At 42.4% G+C, this 21,384-nt stretch overlaps 1 protein-coding gene across 4 annotated transcripts; it reads left to right on the top strand.

Annotated features, from left to right (window-relative positions):
• Window positions 1-2,810: 2,810 nt before the first annotated feature.
• adar (adenosine deaminase RNA specific) lies at window positions 2,811-19,899 on the top strand. 4 transcript variants are annotated; one of them, XM_037073909.1, is made up of 16 exons: window positions 2,811-2,940; window positions 6,150-7,911; window positions 8,485-8,810; window positions 9,419-9,614; window positions 9,851-10,035; window positions 10,772-10,925; window positions 11,128-11,366; window positions 12,081-12,237; window positions 12,813-12,981; window positions 13,235-13,328; window positions 13,431-13,547; window positions 13,748-13,875; window positions 13,994-14,176; window positions 14,341-14,453; window positions 15,395-15,522; window positions 16,207-19,899. In XM_037073909.1, the coding sequence occupies exons 2-16, from the start codon at window positions 6,283-6,285 to the stop codon at window positions 16,529-16,531; spliced, it is 4,143 nt and encodes a 1,380-aa protein (XP_036929804.1). In that variant the 5' UTR covers window positions 2,811-2,940; window positions 6,150-6,282; the 3' UTR covers window positions 16,532-19,899. The 4 variants fall into 4 exon arrangements, with proteins under 4 accessions (XP_036929804.1, XP_036929807.1, XP_036929806.1 ...); XM_037073912.1 differs by having other exon boundaries at window positions 10,790-10,925; XM_037073911.1 differs by lacking the exon at window positions 2,811-2,940 and adding an exon at window positions 3,161-3,453.
• The last annotated feature ends 1,485 nt before the right edge of the window (window positions 19,900-21,384 follow it).

Genomic DNA, 21,384 nt, shown 5'->3' on the forward strand with positions numbered 1-21,384 from the left:
TGGCCTATTAAACAATTGCTTCAAACAACATGATTTGCATAGTTTTTATCAATTCATGAGAAAACAAATTATAGATGTCATTTTAACATATTATGTGATGCTGCCATATGCTGTTGTTAATGTGGGTTTTGCTTTATCATATTTGGCCAAAAAGCAAAAGGCACTGGTATTGGCTACTCCTGGTGTGTGCTGGGATGGGGTTCGATTCCCTGCGATGCCCTGCTGGTTGGTTTGGAATTTACATGAAAGGGCAAATTACAGTGAAATGTGCCATACATGCATGTTTTTCAATGAAATAACACTGCCTAGAGGTCACCAATCAGTTATATGTTGTAGTGTATGATGTGGAGAAAACAACCTGTAAATGTCATGTAAATCCCCTTTGTCCTCACTGCACATTGCTGAGCATTAGATAGTGCTTAAGTTGCCCTCTTTCAACAATGTACATACGTATTGTGTGTGTGTGTGTGTGTGTGTGTGTGTGTGTGGCCTGATCAATCAACTTGTATAATAAGTTTTAAATGGGGCATTGTTATGTGTATTTTGTGTTCTGGTTTATCCTTTTGTTCCTTTCATTGTTAATCACTGGTGACCAGTGGCAGATCTAGACAAATTTTACTTGGGGGGCCAAGGTGGGGCAAGTGTTTAATCAGAGGGGCACATTAAAAAATGGAGAGAAATGATATTTTAACATTAAATACTTTAATTTTGCTTTACATTAAAATCATTTTTTAAAAAAAGTTTATTTTGTACGTAAAGAGTGCATCGATTGAAACAATGAGGTAGGGCCATCAAAAATTATAAATAAATTACGGTAGGACAATGCTGCAAAAGGTGGGCATGGACCCCTGACCCCCTCATCCTAGTTTGGCCTAAAGCTCTGTCTCCTGTCCCCATCAGAGTGGTTGGGAATATGTTCAACTTGGACTGTCCTGCTACATTGTTCTTGGACTTGCTGATATCCAGAGGTCATTAGCAAGTCTCAAGTCTTAACCTTCAAGTCCCAAGTTACTGTGATCAATATCAAGCAAGTCAAGTTGAGTTATGTTAAGGTCAAACAAGTCACAAGAAGTTTTTATGAATGTTTTCTTCATATCTGTAGACACAGTAAACAGAAGAGTGTGGTTAGTCAATAATATGATGTAATTGCGTAGTTGATCATTTTTATAATTTTTTTTTCATGAATCTAATGATGTCATTATCCGTAACTGCTTATCCCTTTCCATGGGGTCGCAGGGTGTTGCTGTTGAATCCCAGCCTTGTCTCAGGGCGAGGGCAGGGTACTCCCTGGACAAGTCGCCCGCTCATCGCAGGGCCCTCACTGATGAGCAATGTGGGGTTCAGTGTCTCGCTCAAGGACACTTTGACACGCAGCTCCGCCCTGCCCGGAGCCGGGATTTGAACCAGCGACCTTCCAATCACTAGTCAACCCGCTGAGCTACAGCCACCCTGAATCTAATGATAAGGAAATTAATGATGTGATAAAATTGCTGTGTCTGCTGGGTACCTTTCATATTCATAAAGCAAGATTTCTGCAGTTTCTTCCAAATAAAACCTTGTTTAAGGTTGAACTCAATATTTTTTATGATTCTGTTTGTAATGTACCTAAGAACAAAAAAGCTTTAAAGACATCGAGTCTATTGAAAAAAATTGTGGACTGCACTGTCAGATGAAATGTTACTGCTGTTATTTTATTTGATGAAGTTATTTATTTATTTATTTATTTATCTAATCTTCATATTATTTGTGCGTGGGTTTTTTTTTTCAGTCTGACATCAGTATGTTCACAGTGTAATGCTGACACCCACTGGATATGTTAGAAAAGTGCAAAATGTATACTGATAGACATAATCCATTGTTTCCAAAAAACTTATTAAAAATGCTTGTGTGAGTCTCAAGTTCTCCAAAAAGTCTTTGACTTGTGTTTAGGGCAGTAGAGGAGAGCAACTAATGACATCATGAGAATTCAATTAAATAGACCCTGTTTCTCTCTCCCTATGGTGGTGTTATTATAAGCTGACAGCATATATGCACATTTGTGTTCTCCTATAATACAAGACAGTGATACTGTGTCACAGCAGCAGTCTGATTGTAATGGCTTTACAATATCACTTTATTTAAATATAACATATAAACATAAAGAATATATTTAGATTCAGGGTTGACATTATTTTGTCCTCTCTAATAAATCATCCTTTCCAAAAGACTTTTTTGTGTTATTCTGACTGTCACAAGGTTTTTTTATTGGTTGACAATATTGTATCATATAGAGATATGAAATGGGATATGATCAATAATGTCCTTTGAGGAGATAACTATTTTAGTGTGTATCCACAATGACAAATACCTTGGATCAAAGTGTAAGAACAACACCAAATTGTTTCGATTTTGACAGGTCTCATTCACTCACATCCATAATTTAGAGTGACAAATTGTGATATTTGAAGAAATGGCTTGAAACACAGTTGCCAATGTCTGTAGTGTGTACTAGAGCTGAAAATGGTCAAAAGTGTATTAAATGTTAACTTGGGGGACAACAATTTGATTGGAAACAACATGTAAACAATAAATGCCCTAAAAACTTCTATGGCTGTGTTTTATTATGATTAAGCCGATTGAAATAATTAAAATTTAAGCATATAGAGCGAAGAAAGCTGCTCTGGCGAAATGAAGGTGTGCTTTTAACTGCAACATGTTACAATAAAACTGTGAAAGTTAAGAGTTCATACCCACGAGGATATCCTAACCAAAAGGACACGACCCAAAACATATTCGAACCTTGCCGATGTGGCTGCGGCATCAACACGCGACGTGTAGCTGTTTGTGTTCGTCGCAGCGGACCTGCGTCACTTCTCGCGCACCAGTTCTTTGATTGTTTGCACCGCATTAAAATATTGCACACCGACACGAGCCCGCTGAAGCGAAACACTGCGAGTTAAGGTAATAATTCAAAGCGACTGCGGTTCTTGAAAGCATTTGTATGGCCAGGGTGAAGAGTCGTCTGTGTGTTTTGGGTTAGCAGACAAGGACTTGGCAGTGCTGCGGGCGGTAGTTGGAAATGGTGCAGTGCCAGTGCGGTGTAACTTACTGCTGCCAGTGACGAGCTAGCAGGCTAGCTAACGTTAGCTGGAGGAGGAGGAGGAACGATGTTCGGTCAGCTGCCGCTAGCTAAAGCCTTTGTCCCATCAAATGTCTTTAACGTAACTCATTCAGAAAGTTAGACATTTAAGCACGTGTTCCTCGGCGGTTTGGTGAAAATGTTGTGCCTCACGTCTAACCTGTAGCTGTTCGAGTCAGCGCTGCAGCCTCATCCTCCCTCAAAGTCTGCATCAAGGAAAACCAAAGTAAAACGGCGAAGGGGCTGTCATCAGTTGACTAACCCTCTTTAAAGGATCTCACCCTCTTCTATAATGTGGAGTTATTCATCTCTTGTGACCCACGTAAACCTCAAAGGTGAATTGACTCAGATTGATGTCAGGGTGTACTTTGTAAGAGGTGTCTTCTGTTTTGCTGTGTGTAACGTAGTTAGACAACCTGTGAAACGTCACAGCGTGAGCTCGCTCGTCCTGATTTAAGTAAACAAAGATAGATAGACAGGTGTACAGACTGGAGTACACTGGTTTATGCATCCTGCAGCCCGGTACTTTTCTACTTGATTGTGAACATATCTCAGCAAACTGAGACTGTATGTAATTGAACAGATGTTTGATTCGTTTAAATTAATTATATTCAATCATAACTACGCGAGAAACAGTCACACGTCTGACGGTGATGTGACGTGTGTGAGTGTACGCCTCCCTGCTGCTCTGCTTTCAAAGTTCAGCTGTGAGTGAAATGAGCAGATTCACGAGTGAAAATCGGGTTGTGTAATTATTTCACAATACAACCTGTGTCTTGTGCTCCTCGTGTTTAATAGTGACCTTCACCTTATAGTACTCTTACGTTATTTGTTTGTTTTTTTTTCCCCTTCCCAGCCCGTCACAATCCTGTTACAAGATCTCGGCGTTTGGCTGTGATATTTGTATCTCCCAAAATGTATAACATTACTATCATTCCCCCTCGTCCGTTTTATTTTTAATGTGAGAATCTGATCTGAGCATGTGATGTCTCCTCTGCCTCGGTGTTCTGTCTACAGCGTGCATCCAGGAGAGGATGTCCTTGTGGCTCCGCAGTAACACCGACACATTGATTGTTTTGAGTTGGACCGCGGGGGCGATCTCTTTAAGCATGATAATTAAAAGACGGCCACGGATGTGCTTTAATTGTGTTATATTTAACAGTTAATTCAATGTGTTATCTTCGTGTCAGTGGATGGCTGCCTGGCACCGGGGCGCCTCTGCAGGTCACGTGATCGACAAGAGAAACTTAACTTATTGCGAGAAATGAAATCGAAACTTAACCTGCGTCTTGTTTCCCTGTGTTTCCTTTTTCTTACACCAGCCAGTCGGTGGATTTTCGCTTTATTTTCGTGGCGTGACACTGAAGCAGCGCGTCTTTTACAGGAGCCCACACAACCTTTAAAAAGCGAGCGACAAAACTAGACGAACCTCACTCATTCAAAGCGGAAGATCACTGCGATCTGGACAACGTTTTTGCCTTTTCTGAAGTTAAACACGTGGTTTAACAATTTCTAGACCGCAGCCAGTGTTTAGTCTACTAGGTTTGTCTTTGACTTGTCGTGAGTCTCTGTTGAAGTCGTCTGAGAAGCTGCAGGAGCAGCAACGTTGACTATTCCCACTTTTTTTTTTCCACTGCTGCCACTTTGATTTCATCTACAGTTGGTGAGATCAACAACACTGTGCGAGCACACTGGATCTTATGCTTCTAGTAAATCTGTGCGCAACATATTTGGAGCATGAACCAGATTTAACTGCGCTGCTATGTTGACAATGGATCCAACGTGTCTCAGAGGAAGGGGTCACTTTGAACATCCAACTGAGCATAGGTGGTATTTAGACATGTCTTGACATGACAGCATTAAGTGTGTGAAAGTGTTGATTCATCAGTTGTCAGAGGGGTCGTCTTGTTCATGCCTCTGTCCAAGCTCAAAATAGAGACAAACATAATGACGGTGGCTTGAGAAAAACACAGAGTTGTTATTTTGGCTGTCAACTGTTGCCTTCTATCAGGGTCAAGATGAGTCAGCTGCAGCCCTGTTTGGGCCCAGGGCTGCCGGCCCTGTCGGCCCAAATTACCGTGATGGACCAACACTATGGTGTTCTCTGTTAATGTGGCTGCGTTCGGGCCTGCTCAGCTCTATGTGACAGACCAGTGATGCTGACTGGGCCAGAGGGGTTGAAACCTGACTCAGTATTGGGTGTCCCCTTGTTGTCGGTCTCACTGATATAGACATTATTGAGTGTTGTCAGATGTGACACTTGAGGCTGAATCAATGTTTGTTGTGCTATAGGAGGATATTGGAATTCTGGACTATGTATTTCAGGATGTACATTTCTACTCATTGAATGATTTGTTTTTTTTGTTTGTTTTTTTTTTTGGGTGAAGGAATAAACCTAGCTAACCTGTTATAGTCAGGACTGTCTATAATGACTGCATGGTTTTCTTTCCACAGCTTGTCACTGACAGGCAGCGCTTGACGTTCATGTGTCCTTGGAACTTTTCATCTGCATCAATGTCTCACTTTTCTTCTCCGCTATGGATCCAGATCCAGCCATAATTTTTAAGGCCAGAAATAAAACAGAATAGGCACAAGAAGGTCTGAATTATTAATCACCATCCTTTTACCCTGGGATTAAGTTTCAGTGTGGCTGGGAGAAACAGTATGTCACCCTGCAGTATCCTTGTAAACTGGCTAGGGCTTAATCTTAAGTTATACACAGTGAAGTTTACAGTGTTGGCCTGTGTTGGGGCTTATACCCAGATATGTTATCTGCTTTTCAGGATGGTAGGAGTTTAGGATCCTGTTAGAAACTTTGTCCTTGGAGGTGGTATAGATTCACTGACTTATCCAAGGACACTTGAGCAGTTTGGAGGTTTGCCAACAGGACCTGGAGATGTTTTATTGGCTGGGGAATAGTTTCCCTTGCCCTAGCTGCTACTTCTCATTTTTCCACCATTCAATTATCTTAACTGTTATTTATTTGTCTTTATTAATATTCCCCTGACGTTGTCCTTTGTTTGTATTTCAGGCGCTCTCAGTGTGCATTTGGCCTGCCTTGACTTCCCTGTCAGGGTGTCTGCTATTTGTGCTAGAGGACGTAGACTCATACAGACGCCGCACAGCCAGCTGCACCGGCCCCCTTCGCGCCCAACCCCTGCGCTATGAGCAGAGGTAGAGGAGGGCCTTCCAAAGAACACTTCCACAGGCACCCACCACCGGACCTCCACGCCAAAGAGAATTACCACAGGCCTGGCCCAGCCTCAATCTACCCTAGACCTGGCCCACAGCAGGACCCATATTCAAGATACTACCCCAGTCCTGCCCATCTTGTAGGGCCCATACAGCCTCCACCTGCCTCTCTCAGTCCCTCCGCTCCACCTATTCCAAATCACTGTACAGGAGCCCCTAAACCAGTGGCTCATAACAGCTCATATAATCCGAGTCACGGCCCTGGTCCTGTTCCTAATTCCTTTCTATACCAACAGGCAGAGTTCCTTAGAGGACAGAGCTCCGAGGCACCCCAGTTTAGAGGCAGTCCACGTGGAGGCAGAGGGGGAGTAGTACCTGGAGGGCCGCCTAGCTCCACATACCAGCCCCAGTCGGACTATAGTAGATATCCAAACAACAGTAGCCATAGGGGTAGAGGGGGGTACAGTCAAGAACAGAGTTTTGGATACCCAACCACCTTAAGAGCCCCGCGAGGCACCCCAGGCCCTCGACACCTGAGTCAAAACCAATCACAAGGCAAAAACCACAATCAGTACTCCGACAGAAAATGGCGTGTCCAAACGGACTGTTTATATGAGAATTTTCAGAGTTTGTCCCTTCATCGAGACAGGCCTAACAGAGGAGGAGAAAGGTTTGACAGACCCAATGTATCCAGTAGCTTAGCAAATTTGAGCTTTAATAAAGTCACTCCTGGCGTTGAGGCGCAGGTCCACAGTGCTTTGGCTGCTTTGAAACCCAGTGAGAGTGTCTCTGCAAAATTATTAGCCAGAAAGCTGCATCTGCCCAAAAAGATAGTCAACCAGGTCCTATACTCTTTGGAGCGCTCACAGAAAGCCTCTAAGCAAGGACTCTTCCCTCCTGAGTGGACTCTTTACAGAGAACCTGTCAGAGGCGAGGAAGATCAAGACTCTAAAGTACAAAGTCCACCATCCCATCTGTGTGTGAGCTCAGAACACCCTGCTGAAGTGAAGGTTGAGCTAAAAACAGAAACAGCAGGAAACTTGGGACAGGTCAGAGACGACAACTCTGACACAGAATCCAGTTCTTCTAACTCCTTCTCTTTAGAGTCATCTGACTCTGAGGAGTTCCGGTCATCAGCAAGAGGTTGGCACCAGGAGAAACAATATCCGGGCACTACTAGTCCCCCTGATCAGGAACTGAAGCTTCCCACAATGGCTGAACAGAAGGAGCTAGTCCTACAGTATCTCCTGCGTTCACAGGAGGCTACTGCTCTCTCCATAGCAAAAAACATTGGTTTAAGGACTACCAAGCAGGTCAATCCCACCCTCTATGCCCTGGAGAAGCAAGGTGAGATCATTAAGAATGGAGAAGTTAACCCTCCCACCTGGGAGCTCTCCAGCCACCGCAGAGAGAGGATGGAGAGAAGCATTAAAGCCGCACAGAGCCTCCCAACTGAAGAGAGTAAGATGGAGTTAGAGGCCAATAGAGATGAGGGAGTAGGGTCCGTGCTTTTGTCATCATCACCATTACCACCAGTACCAGGCCTGGAGCCACTGCCACTTCCAGAAGGTTGGATGCCAGAGCAAAGTCAGAGTGAAGTGGTAAGTACAATTTTGCTTTGTTTATCTTTAATCGTATTAAGTTGGATACATTCTTATGAAGGTGGCATGGAAGTCATGTGATGAAAAATAAAAACGTAAGAGCAAAGAATCATTCAAATAGATTGCCAAACACAGTATGTCACATATACAGTACATTATATATTTTAGTATGAATTATGATCAGAAACGCAACTATAGATATTTAAATTGAGTATTTTTTACCTAGATCGTTGAGTGGCTGGCAGAAATATTAGAAAATCAAAATATTAAATGCAGAACAATATGGCACAGCATTTACAAAGATTAAAGGAATAGTTCGACATTTTGGGAAACAGACTTAATTGCTGTTTTCAGTCTTTATGTCCAACTTAGCTAGCAGGCTGCTGGCTGTAGCCTGATATCTACTGGACAGATATGTGAGTGTTTGCATGTGTGTTATTTAGATATTCCTTAAAGAGAAAAAGCATTATCTGGAGAATGTGAAGCACCTTTTCACAAGATGTAGTCAGGTGAGGTGAGCAGTTATGGAGCTGTACCCCGATTTATTAACCCTTTTCTACCTCTGCTTTTCAGTGCCAATCCTCTGCTCTAGCGCCCACTTCAATTTTATGTAAAGAAGACGATCCCGCCGAAGGACAGTGGGCCACTGATGACATCCCAGAATTCCTCAATGCCATTCGCAGAGAGACGGACGCCGAGAAACTGGCAGCGGAGAAGGCCAACACTGTGGGAACTGTAGCCGTGTCACTGGCCGCTCCACCTCCCCAGAACCTGTGGGCCAAATTACAGGAGGTGAGGCTGAAGAACCCTGTCAGCGGCCTCATGGAGTACGCCCAGTATCTGGGCCAGAACTGTGAGTTCCTGCTCCTTGACCAGTCGGGACCCTCTCACGACCCAAGGTTAGTCTGTTAATCTTCTCTGTTACTTGTCACGTTTTAGTTAATACAGGGGTAAAGAATATCTATCTGTGATCATTGTCTGTGTATTCATCCTTTAATGAAGTGCATCAGGTTTTGACAATCAACGGTAATACAATATTCTTGTCAGTGTTATTGTAGCACCTCATAGTTTGTCTCACTTTATATAAAAATGTACCTTCATGTAGACTTTTAATTTCAGGGAAAGAAAGCAATGATAATAAAGCTGTAAACTGTATCCGCACATGCTCTGAATTGAAGTATCAGTTGGATCAGTGCATCCCTGAATGTAGCAACTGTGTATATTCAAAAACACAAGATATGTTGATGTGCTTTCATTATGCGACATCCATCTTTTTTTATTTTTCCACCCACATGTTGTAAGCCTCCCTGAGGCGCCTTTAGAAAAACCTATCGATTCAAAGTGCAAGAAATAAATCTGCCGTAATGAAGACACATGATGCTGCCAGTTTAGAATGAAAATGACTGTGCTTATTATGCAACACAGTAGTCTCAGAAAAAATTATAGCTGCTCGATTAATCATATATTGACAGATCGCTGTGTCTGTGTTTGTTTCTCCCTCCATCAGATTCCGTATGCAGGTGATGCTCAACGGGAGGCTGTTTCCTGTCGCAGAAGCTTCCAGTAAGAAAGTTGCAAAAAAGGACGCCGCTGCTGCAACCCTGCGCATCCTCATAGGAGAGATGCAGGGAGGGGCAAGCACAGGAGAAGAAGGAGGGACTGCCGGTATGGACCAAGTGATGGCTCTACTCACAGATACCAGTGTAAGTTTGAATGTGATGATCAGCTAAGGACTGCCAATTCTTGCGTTAAACACCTGAGATTGATCAGGTTATTAACATCAGTTGAGTGTAGTAGGTTGTGGAGACCAACATTTTGTTTGTGATTATTTTGAACTTTTATTAAATGGGAATGAAACAGAAGCCATTTATTCAAAAATACAGTCACAAAAAACAGCCTTACTTGAAATATGTTATTTGTCCCCTCCACTGTCTACCAGGGACCAGCTGAAGACATGGGGGGGATTTGTGGGATAGGGATCGGCGAAGGAACTCGCCAGCCACTGTCCCGCTCTCTCCCTGGTGGGAAGAATCCTGTGTCTGTCCTAATGGAGTACAGCCAGCGCAGCGGGAACCCCATTGAATTCATCATCACTGGGCAGGCAGGCCCACCACATGACCCAAGGTACTAGCTCCTCCACCTCCTTCTGAAGCTGTCTACATCCTCAGATCGTGTTCTCCCCCACGCTGCATGTCCCTTTGTAGTCGTATATTTCCTCCTCAGGGAAGAAGTTGATCAGCTGTGATGAGTACTGTAGTCAGCTGACAAAACACAATACCATCGTTGTCTGTTTACACTTAAACCCTCTTTTTGTTGATATTCCATCCCTTTAGGCAGTCAGTTTAGAGATATAATACGAACTTGTGTGTTCCTCCAAGAACCATCTGCAAATGCTGCATGTATTTGTCTTGATCACTAGTACACCATAAGCTCTACTGTTATGGCGACTGGGGCTTCAACTGACGATTATTTTTGTTATTTATTAATCTTTCAATTACTTACACAATTAATCATTTAGTCTATAAAATGTCAAATGCTTATAGCCCAGTGCTTCTTTTGTCCGCGACAATCCAAAACAGGACATCTCATTTACTGTCGTAGATGCAAAAGAGAAGCAATCAAGTCTTAGATAAATAAGGGGGCAATGTTTTGAAATTTGTGCTTGAAATTACTGATTGAATATCGACAGAGTTTAAGGTTAATAGCAATGAAGTTTCTGTCATCTGACTCACCGAATAATCGGCTCAACATTGCACCTCTCACTGACACTCATTTATCTAAATATGATAATTCAAGAATTTGGAGCAGAAACTCAAAGAAACCAAAAAGATCTCTCTCTCCACGCTTTTCTCCTTCTCAGTCGCTTTCCTGTGTTCAGGTTCATGTATAGGGTGAAGGTCGGAGACAACTTGTTTCCAGAGGCCTCAGCACCAAGCAAAAAGGCAGCCCGCCAGCTGGCTGCAGAAGAGGCCGTGAAAGAATTAATGGCTGACGGGAGACTGCAGCTCAACAAGGTTAGAAGGGAGAGACTGAAAATAACTCAAGTTGTTCATTTTAACGGGTCTGCATATCTTAAAAAATTTGAGGAATGACTTTATTAAAACAACAGGTCACTCAAGCTGTGAGAATTTATTTTGTCACCTCTGTCACACTGTTCTGCTCCCTTTGGCCAAACCATTCACAGCTCTTTTTCCTCGCTTTTTCTCTATTTTCCAGCCTCAGTTGCCGCTGGGCTCTTCGAGTGATAGTGATGGCAGTGGTTCTGGGACTACATGTCCCTCTTTGCCTCCTCTGACTGCAGACGAGTTGCGAGCAGCACACGAGGCAGGAGTTGGGGACCTCATCAACCATCTGAACAACAATGCAGTGTCAGGTCTTCTCGAGTATGCTAGAGCTCGGGGATTTGCTGCTGAGATCCGACTGGTCGGTCAGTCTGGGCCAGCACACGAGCCTAAGTATGTGTGAACTGTATCTCATGAACTCTGTAGTTCTAGCTACACTTTATATGTGTGTATATCTGTGTCTCGTATTTGATTTAAGGAAACCATTATAACACCCTGACACACCAGACCAAGTGTCTGTCAGCGTGTGTATCCCTAGTTGTTACAGTATGCCTTTGTTGGTGACTTTTTGCCCAATTGAGCACTTCAAATCTGTCCCATCATCCAGCGGTGAGAGAAATCATTTCAGTTGGCTGTTCAGCTAAGCGAATCAGTGCATAAGAAGAGAAACAGGGAAAAACAGGAAATCCCCTTGAGCCTGTTGCTGTAGTTTACAGCATTTCACCAATTTAGTGCAGTGTATCTTCACTTTTTGCCTCCCCCTCTTCACAGTGCCATTTGCAACTCTTTATCAGACACATTTTCAATATGAAGTGGCTGTATTAGCAAGAGCAGTGGCAAAAAGGCTGCTTTATCATAACAGTTCTTATATCCACAGTCACCAGTGGTCCAGAGAGAGATTTCCTGTAATGCCATTGACCATCAGCTGTCTTTACAGTGTGTTCAAGTGCAGCTTTTTTGTTGAGACGTGAGCAAAATGGTATCAGTCAGCTTTTGTCCCCATGAGTCCTCTCATGTTGGTTTGGAGCCTCAGGGCCCCATAAAGTGAGTGAGACAATCCTGTCAAATCCACATCTGATTGCCTTTCTCTTTGCCCCACCTGCGCAGGTTCACCTACCAGGCCAAACTGGGTGGACGCTGGTTCCCTCCAGTGTGTGCGTCCAACAAGAAGCAGGGAAAACAGGAAGCAGCAGATGCCGCTCTACGAGTTCTGATTGGAGAGGCTGAGAGAGCCGCCCGCACTGGGGAGCTCATCCCAGCTGAGGTACTGACTTATCAGCATTTTTATATCTTCTGTGTGCACCATCTAGCTCAATATGAGGATAATGCAGTATGTAAATGCATGACAAAAGGTTTATGCTTATGTCATCATTGCTGTGTTGAAAGTACGAGCTTCAGTTTAATCACACTAAACACCTGCATGTAACTGGAAGAACTACCTCACTATAGGGAATGTGATTGACTAACGATAACGTTTACATGCACATTTGTAACCTCAGTTAAAACATAATCAGTCTAAAGTAAACTACACACAGACTCTTTAATTTAACATGATTGTCATTTCACTGTGAATTAATCAGTTTTGTTCCCTGAAAGGTTTTAGCTTTGTAGCAGCTATAGGAAGTGTTGATTTTTTTATATTTTATTTATTGGAATCTCATAAACATTCAACATACAAACATTATACTTCCTCTGACTGCATAGTTTTGTTTGTGTGCAAGATACTCATGCAGCTTAGACTTCAGTGTTTACACACAGTCATAATTTGCTGTAGTAAATATAAACTATATACAGTAATCCTCATTACCTGTCCTGTCTTGCATACATTCCTCTTTTTAGCTTCCAGTGAGTGGCAGCACTTTGCATGACCAGATAGCAATGTTGAGCCACCAGCGTTTCAATGCCCTGACCACGCGCATCCAGCACAGCCTTCTGGGACGCAAGATTCTTGCCACCATCGTCATGCGGAGGGGAGAGGGCCTGGGGACTGTTGTCAGCCTGGGAACTGGTAAACACATTATGTTTAGCATACAATCTGAAGCAAACAGGTGGTAATAACATTTTAAGGAATTGTGTTACAGCTTAAAAATATGGTGTCACTGCATTTTTTTTTTTTTTTTCCCCATGATATGAGGAAGTTTTTTTGATGTCCATGCTCAGAGGCATGCACTGTCAAGTTAAACAGAACTAGGTCACTGCAGAACTGAGAGGCATCGCATTGTTGTTTGACACTGAATGTGTTTCTCCCTTTTTTCTGTCAGGAAATCGCTGTGTCAAAGGGGAGGAGCTGAGCCTTAAAGGAGACACTGTTAATGATTGCCACGCTGAAATCATCTCCAGAAGGGGATTTGTTCGGTAGAAATAGATCTCGCCCTTTATCAATGTTTCTGAAAATACCCCGCTGTTCTTGCAGACCCATTATTTATAAGTCGAACTCACCATCTGCCTTCCTCTCAGGTTTCTGTACCGTGAGCTGCTCAAGTACTATGACGGCACAGACGACAGTATATTTGAGCCGGCAGAGGACAACAAACTGCAAATCAAACCTGACATCACCTTTCACCTCTATATCAGGTGAGACTATCAGATATTTTCTTTCTCCTCCTTCACCTACAACCATGTTATCCTCTTTCACTGCTGTCCCAACCATCACTCTGATACGTCAATGTTTCATGTTTGGATCAATAGGGTGCCTTCTATTTTAAACTGCATGTCATCATGGTGTGTGTGTTTTTGTCAATAACTCATGTCTCCTCTTTCTCTCTCATCCATAGCACGGCACCTTGCGGTGATGGCGCCCTGTTTGACAAGTCATGCAGTGAAGCTGGGGATGACACTGAGGGTCATCAGCCTCTGTTTGAGAATTCTAAGCAGGGCAAGCTCCGCACCAAAGTAGAGAACGGTGAGAGATGACACTGGCACACTTTATAGATATGTCTCCGTGCAGTGCATGGAAGCAAATGATTCCTTACTCTGTAACCTTTTGTCTATGTTTGTGTGTTTGTTGTGGCTTGTGCCAGGCGAGGGCACCATCCCAGTGGAGTCAAGTGCCATCGTGCCCACATGGGACGGCATCCAGCACGGCGAGAGGCTGCGAACTATGAGTTGCAGTGATAAGATCCTGCGCTGGAACGTGCTGGGTCTGCAGGGGGCGCTGCTCACCCATTTCCTGAATCCCATCTACCTGAAGTCCATCACGCTTGGTAAAATATACTGTTACTTTGATTTCCCTGGAATGATGAGCAGATAATGTGACAAATATTCATGCGAGTTCCCGGCAGTGAAGCTGGATGAATTCCCACTTTTACACTGCTTCTTGTCTCATATTTCTGTTCTACACTGTGTCTTTGCTGTTCTGATCTGTCAGGCTATCTGTACAGCCACGGGCACCTGACGCGTGCTGTCTGCTGTCGACTTGCCAGAGACGGGGAAGCATTCGGCCAAAGTCTCCCCACTCCCTTTACGCTGAACCACCCAGAGGTACATGTTTGGCAGTGTCATTTGTGGACATTAATCTGGAGTATTGAGGTCATTCTAACTAAATTAGTCAATTAAGCTGCCAACTCTCCTATTTGTACCTGTACTACTGTTTCTTCATTGCTCATCTTCTTAAAGTTTGGCTCATCCATCAATTAGCAAAAAGCAGGTAGGTCACTTTCATAACTCGATGCAGGAGCTGGCAGTTACCACGTGTCTAGACTACAAATATGTCGGATGTGTTTTTAACTCATATGTCTCTCTAATCACATGTATTTTGCCATGCTGATGTGTAGCTGACTTCACCAGCTCTGTGCATGCTGCATCTCACAGGTGTAACCGCAACCTAAAGAGTTTATTTATACTTCCAGTCTCTTCTCCCCCCGTCCCCCCCCCCCCCCCCCACAATACACACGTAAAAGTAAGGTTGGTACGGTTGGCAAACATTAACATAAGCTGTTAATTTTCTGCTGTTACACAGCTTCACTGCTAACCATTGGCCACTCACACTATTTATCACAATCATATATATTGGAAAAATAAATCAGGCGGCTCTTATGCATCCAAAAGAAAGCTGCACAGAAAGTTTGGCTGTGCCTTTGCTGCTTAACACATGTGTACAAGAGGGCACTGGTCACTTGACCGCTGTGGTAATGCTGCCCACATATACAAGGGGTTGAGCACAGTTAAGCTTGTTGCTGTAACCCATTTTTGTACACTGTCTTGACTTTCATCCACACAGTCAGTGACATTGGTTGAATCTTCCATCCTAATCGACTCACAGCGTGACACAGCCATCACACTGACAAATGCATTACACGACTAATTTTACACGCTCTGTTTGGAAATGCTGAATCACAATGAAGAGCTAAATTAGCCCTATGGAAAAAAATATGCTCTGTCTCCTCGCTTCCCTTCTTCCACACCACCTTGTTGGACTGTAGGTGGGCCGGGTGAGTGTGTATGATTCAACACGTCACACAGGCAAGACGAAGGAGTCCAGTGTGAACTGGAGTTTTCCAGACCAGCACAGCGTGGAGGTGCTGGATGGGACCAAAGGCAAACTAGATGGGTATGTAACAAATGCAAATCCTTTCTCAACAAACATTTTATATTGATAGCTTTAGATTGGACGCACAGTCTGTTTTTATCCACTCAGATATTTATTGTTTAACGACTGCAGTGCTGCTGCTGAGTGTTTTTGTCGTTCTCTAGTGACAAACGATAACGTTGGATTTACCTGAGTGAAGATCGTTTTATTTCAAGTAGATGTACCCAGTAGATCTAAAATGAGTTCTGAACATGTGTTTTTATCTGTCTGTATGAATTATTGATCATAAGGACACTATATCATTGTAAAAGGTCATCCCTGGAATTTCTTTCCAGAAACAGAATTTTAAGATTTGACAGTAAGTTTTTATAATTTGGTACTCTGTGCCTGCTGCTGGAAACACGTCATCATGTGATAAGAAACCAAGAATGACCCATTTACAGAACATACACATGGGTAGCCTTGATTTCATTATGGATCATATCGAGTGCCTTTTAGATTCAGTAAAAACTGTCATGTAACCACAAGCTTAATGAAACTTTAGGTCACACAAAACTGTGAACAGTAGGCAGTTAAGTAAACTAAATAGGAAACACTGTGCAATGAGAGAAAAAAATGGTCATGCCAGACAATCTTTGTTTTCCATGACTGACACACTTGTCTTTATGATCTACACTAAAGAGTACTATAATTTCTTCCCTCTAGGAACAAACTGAGCGTGTCCCGAGTGTCCAAGTCCAATCTGTTCGGTCTGTTCCGCTCTCTGTGCCAGCGCTGCGGCCGCACAGACCTCCTCGCCCTGCCCTCATACTCCCAGGCCAAGATGTCAGCCATGTCCTTCCAGCTAGCAAAGCAACAGTTTTTCCGGGCTCTCAGCATCCACGGTTACGGTGCCTGGATTAGCAAACCACTGGAAGAGAAGAGCTTTGAGGCAGGGGAGGGAAATGGGAACAATGGAGCAAGTATCCCTGTGGGATACGGCAGCAGTAGAAACGGAGGAGCAATGGAGGTAAAGCAAGAGGAGGCGTAGGACAGTTCAGGGTGTTGTTTATAAGGGGGTGATATAAATATGTCGGGGGCAGGGGGCAGGAGCACAAGGCAGGAACAGATTGAAGGGGAAAAAAAGGACAATCAAACAACGTGTAGCCAGCAGCCAGAACTGTATCTTGCGATGGAACATGGTTAAAGGCTGCAGAGGAAGAGCGATGGGAAAGGACAGCAGACATGAAAGGAAGAGGACAAAGCCTGGAGGATGAGTAGGGTCACAGAGAACTATGGAGAGATGCACGGGGTGAACAGAATAATTTAAACACTATATGAAGAGTCACCATGGTAAACACTGCTGCAATTCTGGTTTGTTTTCGATCTCTATGAATAAATTTCTGCAATTGAATGTGGAAATTGTCCCACCACGTGGAGAGGATAGGAGTCGGAGGGCATTGACCAAAACACAAACTTGGAACCTTTCTGCTAGGGTGACGAGGCTAGGTTTTTTTTTTTTATTTAAGCATTTTTCTTTATCTGTACTCATATGCAGATAATTTAAGGGTTGTCCATCAACTTCAACTCCAATCTTCCATAACAAGTTGCTATTGTAAACAGTGACTGGCACATGGAAGATGAAGTCTCATGCTGGTTACAGCAAAAGCCTCAAAACATTGGCTGTTTCCCCCAGAGGCTGAGCCACTGACAGACGAAAGCAGATGGGTTCTGAGGTTGAGTTGTATTAGTTTGCAGATCAGTTTGTGAGTTTGTCAGCTTCCTTTTTGGTGCTTAGAACTGGGTTGGATTCCATTTTTAGTTTTCACTTTGTCATTGTAGTGTTTTTAATACGTTGCTGTTATTTTTCCACCGGTCTACTTGACATGTGAACTCATTTTTGCAGGTTCTCTGACCATCGCCATTGCAGTTGGGACCCATTTGATTTGGCTTCTGTTAGTTGTTGAATATCGGCAGGAGAGCTTGAGTAGCTGAGAAGTGCTGCTAATTGGCATCCAACCCAGCATGACCCACTATTGTAAAAGTGTTTGCAATTGTGATTATGTTAATTTTACAACTTTAAATCCTCTTTCATGAAGTGCTTATAATTTTTTTGGCTCCCCAAAAATAAGAACAGCTGCCTTTTAAGCCAGCGAGCAGAAATAATGGGACCTTCGCAGCAGGTAGCTCAATCTTTCACGCACCCTAGTTAGATATCATAAGTAAACTTGAAAAGTAGTCCCAGCTTATATTGTACACAAGAGGCGTTCACTGTAAATAAGAATATCAATGCCAAATTCTATTCTGACCAAACACTCACTGTCAGATATTTGAGGCTGTAGCTTCTGTACATACTCTGAAGCCTTCAATCAGGCCCCTGTTCTGAGTACAGTTTTAAAGTTGCTGTTCTCCCTCAGCTGTGCATCCACATTTTGTTGGTATGGGTACCATTAAGCATAGCATCAGCCAGTGTGCCCCTTTGATCAGCCCATTGACCTCTGTGCTTCGTGTTTTTCTATAGAATTACTGATGTCACAACCTCCAAGGAATACAAATGGTCTGTTCTTATGCTATGTTGTTTTCCCAGTGTGCGTTTGAGTATTTCTCCTTTTTTCTTCACTTCTGTCTGTAAGTGCATCAGCAGCTGGCCATGCTAGCAAATCCTGGAAAGTCTCAACTGTCCTGCCTGTTTGTTTTTGTTTTTCTTACAACACAATTTGAAAAGACTTTTGGGTTCTCTTGCATGGCCAGTTCTTGAGAACAGCTAAGTGAGGACAGTTCTGTTGTCTAAGGAGAGGTTGTTGTCTCTTGGTCTCCGTCTTTTTTGACATGTAGATGGAATGATGCAATATATACATCAGGTATATACAAATACATGAACACACAGATGTACAATGGGGTCCAGAAGCCTGAGTCCAGTTCCAGAAACTGTCATTTGTTGAAAACCAACAAATGTTTCGTCCAATAATTTATTTGTAGTAATGCTGTCAGGAAAATATTTTTTTTAATTGAGGGAAGGTCAGAATTTCTTGTCCTCTTTGCTCTTTTATTGTGGAAGTTTAGTGCAAAAAGACATCAGTTTTTTGGGGTTTGTTTTTGTAAATCCACAGATGAACAGTCATTTAACAGTATCTCTCTCACATATATTAACTGTGGTGATGTGCCTCTGTGGAACATATTGGCACCTCTTTAGTTGATGTGTAGTTTGCTCTCATACTGAGGTTCAAGTTTTAATTTTTTACTTTTAAACTTAAGAACCAGTGGAAATTATTTTTTCAGTAGAACCTGCGGAAGGAATTACATATTGGAGACATAATGTAGGAAAATGGATATTGTTTTTAGTATTCATTGCAGTTCTTCAAAGGAGCAATTTATAAGACATGGCCAGAATTTTTGTTTAAAACATCTAGATAGTCTAGGAGCCCCAATAGTTAAGGTTCACCTAGGAGATTTAAGTAAATCCAATAACTTTACAAAATGTCAAAAAATTCATTGATGATTGATAGAAATTAATGATTTATACATCTATTATTCTTGCTAGACAGTTATAAATAGAACCATATCTCTTCTGAATCCACGTTTCTCCCTTTTACAGAACTAAGACCAGCTTAAACGCCTTGTTTTTGCTTTGTAAAACAAACTTAATTGACTTCAAATTCCACATAAACAAAATAAAACTCACCAAAACACTCTTGGTTTGTCTCTCCACCATTTCCTCTGGTTTGGATAACATTAGTCCTCAGTTCAGACCAAGATGTATAAATATCCTGGCTCTCATGCCTGTCCAGACCTCCTGTTGCTTTACATCCGTGTAGTCATAGTCCTGGTCCGAGCTGCTGTAAATCACCCCTGTGCTGTATCCCCGTTCTTCAATCTAGCATCAGAGGATACGCCCAGTCCCAGTCTGGTGTCCAGCCATGTTCATGTGAGGCCACATAGCTACCTGAGCTGCTTGATAACTGTAGCTAGTCACTACAGCTAGAGATGGTTATAGCAAAGAGTATCAGTTGTCAGCAGTTCCACTCCTGACTATAGTTTTGGATCTACCTTTTGAATTCTGGACATTTCTTATAAGTTATACCATAAAAGATGACATTATCTTGATGAAGCTGAGGTCATTTTTTTATTTCAATACTTTTGTATTTTTTATCTTTAAAACAGCAGTTCTTCATAGTGGACTCAGACTTTTGGACCCCACTGTATGCAAAACTGGATGTTCGATTATAAAGCTGTATATATGTCTGTGTGTGGATGTATTTGTATAGGTTTAATGTATATATTTTGTAAATCATCTACAATTGCTTTTCTATATTTTTTCCTGATGTTTTAATTAATCTGCAATGGAATATGCTGTTTTTTTACCAATGAGGTTCAGAAAGTAAGAAAAAAATAATAAATACGTAGCATTGTTTCAGTGGAGTGATGTGTTTCTGGGTTTTGTTTGTTTTTTCTTATCACAGTCTGTTATAGCATTTTATTTATTTATCAGCCCCTTCTTAAGCTGCTGTTGGGTTTCACTAAGGGGACTGTAAACGTCCAGTGGCACCTCTGTTTTTGACTCCCATCCGTGACAAAGCTTCGGGCCTTAGAAATAATGACTGGAGAGAGACTCTTAAGATGAAAGTTTGAGTGAGTAGGTACTTGTTTTTACAGCAGGTGCTCCTTTCCTCAAGGTGGCATTTAGTTCCAGGCTGCCTTCAAATAACTGCAATGCTCCAAAGGATCAGCAGATGGAAACATGTCCTCGCCTTCAGGCTGGAGGCCGCCTGAGTGTGTGGAGTGGAGGCAGGCTTTTTTTTTTTTTTTTTTAAGCAGAGAATACTTCTGTATCTCTTGGGCTGACAGGAGCAGGGTGAACAGGATGAGGCTGGGTGGATGGGTGTTATTCTTTTTAGTGTTATTTTTTTCAGGCTCTGCAGACATCTCGCCAATATCACTGATGCTCTGTAGATGGGTACCAATGATTATCTGGTCCACTTAAAGTGAGATTGTCACCCAAATGCAACCCAGGGTCTTTTTATCAATGTACCCAAGTCGAACGTTCATTTAAAAGCATAATTACAATGAAAGTGCCATTTTTAAGATTGACCGTATTTTTGTTTTTGGGTAAAAATCCTTTTCATTGGAGTGCTAGGTGCAAGTACTATGTTAGCATCAAAGTCACTTTTTTTTAAACCACTAAGAAGGCTTGATACAACATGAAACATTGAAACAACACGAGTCTCCGTTTTCAACTTCAAGGTCCATATTGTTTTCACTAACGACAAAACAACGAATTATTTGTGCATTTATATGGAAATCAATCTGTGTCAGCACCAAAATCAATTTAATCCAAACCAGTGCTTTTTATGAAGTGACCTCTATTTAGGTGTGGCTGTAGCTACTAGCTGCCATTAGCTCATATGCTCAGTTGGTTGTGCAGCTATTAGCTGACTGACAGTTCAAAGGTAAAGTACACGTCACCATCACGTTTCTGTGACCAGCGTATGACATAATCCTAGCAGATTTCATTTTTAAACTTTAGCAATTGTCGCTCTATGTAAGCGGAGTGGAATGAAGTACTGAGATGAGGCACTCGATTATTATAAACTATGTCATTTTTGTTATGTTTTAAACTTAATATCTTCCATCTCCATCCATTGTCTGTAACCGCTTTATCCCTTTGATGGGGTCGCGGCACAGAGACCGCCATGCAAGGTGTCAACCGCACATCAGGAGCAATTTGGGGTTCAGGCACTCAATATCTTATTCTAAATATTCTTAATAGTTTGGCAATATCTTACACGTAGTTTCCTTTAAAAGTGAGGACATTGTGGCCAGACCACCATCTTCAATGGCCTACTTTAGGTCAAGGCTTTTGGGGGTAAGGTTCTGAATAAGCAAACGAATGTAGGCCTACATCTG

Source organism: Acanthopagrus latus, chromosome 17 (genome assembly GCF_904848185.1).
Source record: "Acanthopagrus latus isolate v.2019 chromosome 17, fAcaLat1.1, whole genome shotgun sequence".
Taxonomy (NCBI): domain Eukaryota; kingdom Metazoa; phylum Chordata; class Actinopteri; order Spariformes; family Sparidae; genus Acanthopagrus; species Acanthopagrus latus.